The sequence below is a fragment of the Vicia villosa genome, linkage group LG3, assembly GCF_029867415.1.
Source record: "Vicia villosa cultivar HV-30 ecotype Madison, WI linkage group LG3, Vvil1.0, whole genome shotgun sequence".
Taxonomy (NCBI): domain Eukaryota; kingdom Viridiplantae; phylum Streptophyta; class Magnoliopsida; order Fabales; family Fabaceae; genus Vicia; species Vicia villosa.
Window position 1 is genome coordinate 182,939,542 of NC_081182.1, and position 7,714 is coordinate 182,947,255.

The 7,714-nt window shown below is 39.0% G+C and overlaps 1 protein-coding gene across 1 annotated transcript; it reads left to right on the forward strand.

Annotated features, from left to right (window-relative positions):
• Positions 1 to 4,475: 4,475 nt before the first annotated feature.
• Positions 4,476 to 5,288, forward strand: LOC131659490 (uncharacterized). Its single transcript, XM_058928675.1, has one exon. The coding sequence runs from the start codon at positions 4,476 to 4,478 to the stop codon at positions 5,286 to 5,288; it is 813 nt and encodes a 270-aa protein (XP_058784658.1).
• Positions 5,289 to 7,714: the final 2,426 nt, after the last annotated feature.

The following is a 7,714-nucleotide window of genomic DNA, read 5'->3' on the forward strand; positions in this document are numbered from 1 at the left end:
CGCCGGTCTTATGTTAGAAAAAGTGGGAAAGACAATGGCAAATTTTATTGGAAGTTTTGTGGAGTATGATAAGAATAATAATTCAAGTTTCTGGCGCCAATATTTGAGGCTGAGGGTTAAGATTGATATCCGTTTACCATTGAAATCGCAGACCCGAGTGAAGAATAAGGGTGGGGAGTGGTGCACTGTAAGGTTCAAATATGAAAAATTTAAGTACTTTTTGTTTCGTTTGTGGTATTCTAGGGCATTCGAAACAAAGGTGTGCTGTTCGGTTTGCTATGGAAGAAGACACTGGAATAAGAGGATGGTCAGCCGAGTTAAGAGCAGAAATTAGGAGGTTTGGTGGTGGTTCATCGCGGTGGCTCAAGGAGGAAGGCAGTGGCAAGGATCATGTTGAAGTTGGGGTGGATGAATCCCAGCCGCGTGCTGCTCACGCGCAAGGAAGGGGAAGTGGGGTAGAAGGTGAAACCGTGGGGGTCTCACATGGGAGACAGGCGGGAGACATAGCTGGTACAGATATTATGGGACAATCAATGACCTTCAATGCTGCTTTTCAGGGCAATAATGACCCCAATCATGGCATCCATTACCGTTCAACACCTAAAACCGAAACCATCATTAAAAGAAATCAAATATTTCCTCACCTGAAATCGACAATCTCTGCCCCTAATCATTATGTCGCCCAGTCTTGTTCCCAGCCTGGCCCACCTTTTCCAACCATGCATTTACCAAATCCTTTATTGTCCCAAAATTCTTTTCTCTTTAATGTTAACTCCAACAGTAACGCGTCCAAGCTCCTAGGGCCCCACCAGAACTCTACTATGATTAGTGGACAACCAACCGTTGATCAGGTCCCTACCCCATCCCTGCACGTGTCCCTAAAGAACTTAAACCATGTGATTGACGTGCAATCCTCCCCTCTAAAACCGAAAACCAAGCCCCTTAAAACCAAAATTTCCACGCAAAATATTCTACAACCAAATTATCTAAACCAGTAGTGACCAAACCTATTTCAGCTATAAACCATAATCCTTCCATGTCCTTTCCCAGCCCTATATCAGATACCCATATTACTACACCATGCCATGATAAAGCCCCTGAGGAAGTGCAGTTATAGAAGAAAAGGAGGAGGGATGAGGATCAGAAGCATATTGTAGTAACAGAAGAGACACAACAACATTTTTTATCGGCAAGTCCTGGAAGCCAGGACTGCCGGGACCAATGAAGATACTGAGTTGGAATTGTCGGGGTGTGAGCAACCCGAGAGCAATTCCCAACTTGCGGTCGCTAGCTCAAACGTACCATCCAGACATTCTCTTCCTTTCTGAGACTTTAGCTAATTCACAAAAGATGGAGCATATTCGGGTGGCCTTGAAATTTGATGCGTGTTTAGCGGTGAATGTGTGGGTAGAAGCGGAGGTATTGCGGTCATGTGGAAGAACACTAGTAATTGCAACATCTTAAATTACAGCAGAAATTTTATAAACATACTTGTGCAAGATACAGAGAAAGGTGATTGGCGGCTTACGTGCTATTACGGTTACCCGGAAAGGTCGAGGCGTAGACAGGCCTGGGATATGCTTCGCGAGCTGAATGCTTTATCAACGTTACCTTGGTGTATTATAGGAGACTTTAATGATCTTTTGTCTCAAGAAGACAAACATGGAATTAATCCTTATCCTACCTGGTTGTGTAATGGTTTTCAAGAAGTTGTGGGTGACTGTGATCTTACCGATATTCCGTTGGAGGGGTACCCTTTTACATGGACGAAGAGTCGTGGTTCGGCGCACATGATAGAGGAAAGACTTTATAGATCCCTTGTTACTTCAGCTTGGCTCCGTGTTTTCCCGTCGACAACGCTTCTTAACCTTATAGCCTCACACTCGGATCACACACCTATTCTGCTTTGTTGTGACCCGGTGTATAACCGCCATAAGAGGAGGAATTTCAAGTTTGAAAATTGGTTGCTGGAAGAAGAAGGTGTTACGGAGGTAGTGCGTGATGGTTGGACGGGTGTAGCTGAACATACTGTGGTGGATAAAATTGCAGATTGTGCATTGTCTTTGGATAGATGGAATAGAAATCGGGTGCGGCAGCAAAATGAGGAACGGGATAATGTCCGTGCGCAATTGGAATTATACCGTGGAGGTAACGACCCGACGAGTGCTGCTCATTATATGGAAGCTCATAATGCATACTCTAAGATTCTAATCCATGAAGATACTTACTGGCGTCAAAGGGCGAAAATGCATTGGCTTCGAAATGAGGATCTTAATACTAAATTTTTTCACCGGTCTGCTTCAGCGCGTCGTAGCTTCCAAAAAATCAGAATTCTTCACGACGAGGCGAATGTTGCGATTAGTGATCAAGAAGGAATGTGTGGTGTTGCAAAGAGATACTTTGAGTCACTGTTTGAGATTAGAACAGGGGAGTATGATGTGGTTTTGAACTTGGTGCAGCCAGTTATCACTCATGTGGATAATGGGCTCCTTACTGCTCCTATTTTAAAGGAGGAACTTTATGAGGCTTTATCTCAAATGCACCCGGATAAGTCTCCTGGGCCGGATGGTTTCAATCCAGCTTTTTATCAAAATTTCTGGACAATATGTGGGGATGACTTTTGTTCTGAAATGCAGCTTTGGTTTGATAGAGGTTTTTTCCCTCCTACTCTTAATGATACAAACATTTGCCTTATTCCTAAGTGTGGAAATCCTAATAGTATGAAGGACCTCCGTCCGATTTCTTTATGTAATGTGGCTTACAAAATTGTCTCAAAACTCCTGTCTAATAGGTTAAAGAAGTGTTTGGATAAATGTATTAGTGAGGAGCAATCGGCTTTTGTGGAGGGTAGATCAATTCTTGATAATGCTATGATTGCATTTGAAGTTATTCATGCACTTAAGAGAAGGAATTCGGGTAATAATGCACAATTGGCCTTAAAAATTTATATCAGCAAAGCTTATGACAGGGTGGATTGGGGTTTCTTGAAAGGAATGTTGGATAGACTGGGTTTTGAGGAGAAGTGGATAAAGTGGATGATGATGTGTGTCTCGACGGTGAACTACTCGGTTCTTGTGAATACTGATAGTGTTGGACCTATTCAACCAGGGAGAGGTTTGAGACAGGGTGATCCTTTATCCCCGTACCTCTTTATTCTTATCACAGAAGGCCTTTCAGCTCTTATTAAAGGAGTCGTTGCTAGAGGGGACATCCAAGGAGTTCAGATTTGTAGAGGGGCACCGAGTGTGTCCCATCTACTTTTTGCTGACAATTGTTTTCTGTTTTGCAGGGCTAACCTTTCTGAAGTTAATAAGATCATGGAGATCCTTTGGGTGTATGCTGACGCATCAGGCCAAGACATTAATTTATCTAAGTCTGAAGTGTTTTTCAGTAGGAATATTAGTCGTCCGGCTCAAGAAGATTTGGCGAGTATTATGGGGGTGAAGCATGTCATGGGTACTGGAACTTACTTGGGACTTCCGTCTCTTATAGGCCGCAATAAGAAGGACACTTTTGGATATGTGAAGGATAGGGTTTGGAAGAAGATTAATGCTTGGAGAAGTAGGCCTATTTCTAAAGCGGGTAAAGAGGTGATGATAAAGTCGGTGCTTTAGTCTATACCATCTTATATTATGAGTCTTTTTATCCTTCCAGAAGGAATTGTTAAAGATATTGAGAAGATGCTTAACTCTTTTTGGTGGGGAGGAGGAAATAATCCAAATTGCATTAAGTGGATGGCGTGGGATAGACTTTCCGGTACTAAGAATGAAGGTGGTCTTGGTTTTCGTGATTTAAAGGCTTTTAATATGGCTATGGTGGCTAAGAGGGGCTGGAATTAGTTAACTATGCCTCAATCGTTATCCTCCAGAATTTTTAAAGTAAGGTATTTCCCTAGCACTTCTTTCTTTGAGGCTCCTCTTGGGAATAATCCTAGCTTTGTTTGGTGTAGTATTTGGCAAGCTCGTAATATTTTATCTATTGGGTGTAGGTGGAGTATTGGTGACGGTAGTAACATTTCTGTGATGGACTCACCTTGGCTTAGGAGGAAAATAGAAGGGAGAGTGAATGGCCCGCAACGACAAGGGGCTTATGGTATGTCTGTTAATGATCTTTTATCTCCTTATGGGAAATTTTGGAATTCTATGTTAATTCGGGAGTTATTTGATTATGTAGTGGAGGAGGACATTCTGCAAGTTCCTTTAGTTGAAGAAGTGCAGGAGGATAAGTGGAATTAGAAAGAGGATCAAAATGGGTGTTATAGTGTCCGTTCTGGTTACAGGTTGTGGAGAAAGGATCAAGTGAGGCCGGGTTCAAGTGGGGTGGATGGCGACTGGTGTAGCCTTTGGAATATCAAGGCTCCCCCGAGATCTAAACATTTACTTTGGCGGATTTGTCGCGATTGTCTACCGACGAGACTAAGGTTGCGGCATTATCATGTTTCTTGTCCTTCTAGTTGCTCTTTTTGTGAGGATACAATGGAGGACTCGTGGCATGTGTTTTTTGGTTGTAATGCGACTAATCGCTGTTGGCAAATTACAGGTTTGTCCCACATTATTTATCCTCGATTACAAATTTTCCATGATGTAAAATCCTTGATTCTTGATATCTGTAGTAAGGAGGATAGTATGGTTGCGGGTAGAGTTGCGGTAATGATTGATATTTTATGGAGAAATCATAACAATATGGTTTGGAACAATGAGAAGGAGGAATATTCTAAGCTTGGTTTAAATGCTTTTTGTAGTTGGCAAGAGTGGTTTCTGGCACAACGGCATGGTACCAATGTGGGTAATAGAGCTTCAAACCTGAGGTGGGTGCCACCGGTGGAAGGAAGTTTCAAGTGCAATGTGGATGCGGGTTATAATAATAGTCGGGGTACTACTAACCGGGATTGGTGCATGAGAGATCATATGGGGAGCTTTATGTTTGCAGGTGCGGCTTGGGATTTTAGTCATTATCCGATTCTTGAAGCGGAAGCTTTGGCTCTCAAAGAAGCCATTCAAAGTGCTATCGACATGGAGATGCAAAATGTTATCTTTGAATGCGACTCCCTTAGAATGGTACAAGCTATTCATGGCAAATTCCAAGGTGTTTCAGAATTTAGCTGCATTATTTCTTCTATTCATAGATTGTTATTTAACTTTCCTAACTTCAAGGTGAAGTTTGTTAAACGTCAAGCGAATATGGTTGCCCACTCTATAGCTAAGGCGGCCAATTCTTGGACTAGGCGTAGTTTATTTCATATGATACCTCTTTGTATTGAACAACTTTTATTTAATGATATGAATTGATTTTCGGTTTGTCAAAAAAAATAGCAACCACTGACATATACAAGTTTTTGGTTGATGTTTGCTCTTACTTAATTGAAAACGAAAAAACAATAAAGTGGAGTGCAACAACAACACAGAACAAAAGAATTTTTTGTCTTGTAATTTATCTATAAGAATGATGTTTACGAGTATAGAGCGGCTATATATATGAGTTATGTTTATTTAGGATAAAACTTAGTGAACATATCCTTTTATCGGTAATTCTTGGTATCATACCCCCTCGGTAATTAGAGAACACGGTGGAATAGATTATTTAACAATTTAATAAAAATAAAAATAAAAAAATGCCACTTTTATAGAATAAAAAACAAAAAGTGAAGTTGTTGGGATTCAAAGTCTAACCATGAATCATTTTACCCCTCGATTATTATTTATAATTGAGGGAATAAATGGTATTTTATTGGAAAAATAATAATGTAGTGCGTCTAAGAATTATACCTCGATTTTTTGTTAGGTGAGGTGAAGTGTTGTCATAAAATGTATTTTTTGTAGTAGTGTCTGCATACAACTTTATCTGCAATCACATAACTCCATAATATTTAACCCTTATTTTTATTCTAAGTTCTATTTTTTTTTTGTAGAAAGAATAAACACCTTGTCTATTAAAGAGATTAATAAGAAGATTGAGAAGGAAAAAGCCAAAAGGAACGAGATGGGTCCTCCAAATCAAAAAAGAAACCCCTCAGGTTTGATGACTCGAGCTCTTAAGAAAAGGAAGACGAGAGCCAAAGGGAAAATCGTTTAAGTCATCCCTCTAAAATTTCAACAACCCTAAACTAACTCTGAGGTAAATATATCTTCCCTTTTAGAACAAGATTGAGAATCTACGTTCAGAATTTGGTTTTGATGATAATAAGCATATATTTTGTGAGTAATAATTTTACTACTAATGCTTTCATTGAGTGTGCAGATATTATGCTATATGCCTTATACGATAGTATTAGAAAGAAATTCAGACAAGCTTCAAGGAATTAAACAAAAATATCAGATACATGAAGTCTCATTACAACAAGAAGATCACATGAGTAAATGATCAGAAATTCTGAACATAAAGCAAAAATTCAACCATTAGTGACAGAAGATCATAAGTCATCATAGAAACAAAGGCATGACATTACAAATAAAATTAAGCTTCCTCAGATGTACAACTAACATCAACGTTCACAACAATAGAAGTTTTGACTCTGTATTCAGAAGCTTCGAAGAACAGCATAAATTGCTCCAATTAAATCACATGCAAGTAATCACAGTACTCAATGCAAAGACAAAATTATGACTGTAACACCCCATATTTCCTATTATTTAATTTTAACATAATTAATTATTTAGAATTAATTAATTAATAGAATTATTAGGAAATTATGGAATAAAGAGCTATTGGGCTTAAGTTGTGGTTAGTAGAGAGGGGGTGTGATGGTTAGGCCTTTTACTTAAGATAATTTTTATTTTTCATAAAATAGAGGAAATTGTGAAAAGGATTCAAAAAGGCAAAAAGGGGAGAAGAGCAAGAATACATAAAAGAGAAGAGAAGAAGAGGAAGAACTTTCAAGACTTTGAATCAAGGTAGGTGGACTCTTCCAGTTAATATCTCTTATGTGATTATAGGTGATAGGATTTATTAAAATATGGTTCGATTCAATTGGATATATTGCGGTTAGGATTGTTAGGTTTAGGGATGTCATAGTTTAGGATAATTGATGAAATTGCATGAACTATTGATTGAAAACTCAGTTTTGTTGATGTTTGATGATGTGTGATGATATATTTGATGATTTTATGCCTTTAATCGATGTTTAGAAGTGATTTTGGGTGAAGGATGTGTTGAATCGCAGGTCTGTCATAGAGGTGAAATTCTGCATAATCGCACGTCCGCTAAGCAGCCCCTGGCTCGCTAAGTGGATGTTGTTCGTTTTTCAAAAAATAAAAGGCCTCGCTAAGAGGACCTAGCTTGCTAAGCGGAGGTCCCAACATGGTTAGCTTCTGTCATGGACAGCTTGAAGCGGGGTTATTGAAATTTTAATTGCATAAGCTCGCTTGAAGGTCGCTGAGCGGACCTTGCTGTATGTAACTTTTCTAAACTTTGAAATAGCGTATCTTTTGATCCGTGTACCCTTTTTAAGTGCCGTTTTGGGCGTTGCAAAGCTAATTAAATATTTTATATGATAATTTAGTAAGATGGGCAGTGGCCCGATTTTATTTTAAAACTCGATTTAATTAGTTTGGTGAAAATGAAACATTGTGCATATATGTGATTTTGTGGATGTGACAATGTATTTGTGTAGTGATGGATGAATTGTGATAATTACCATGTTTATTGTGATAAATATATAAATGATTGGATGATTGTACAAGTATGTGCATACTTTATCGGTGATAGAAATGGTGAG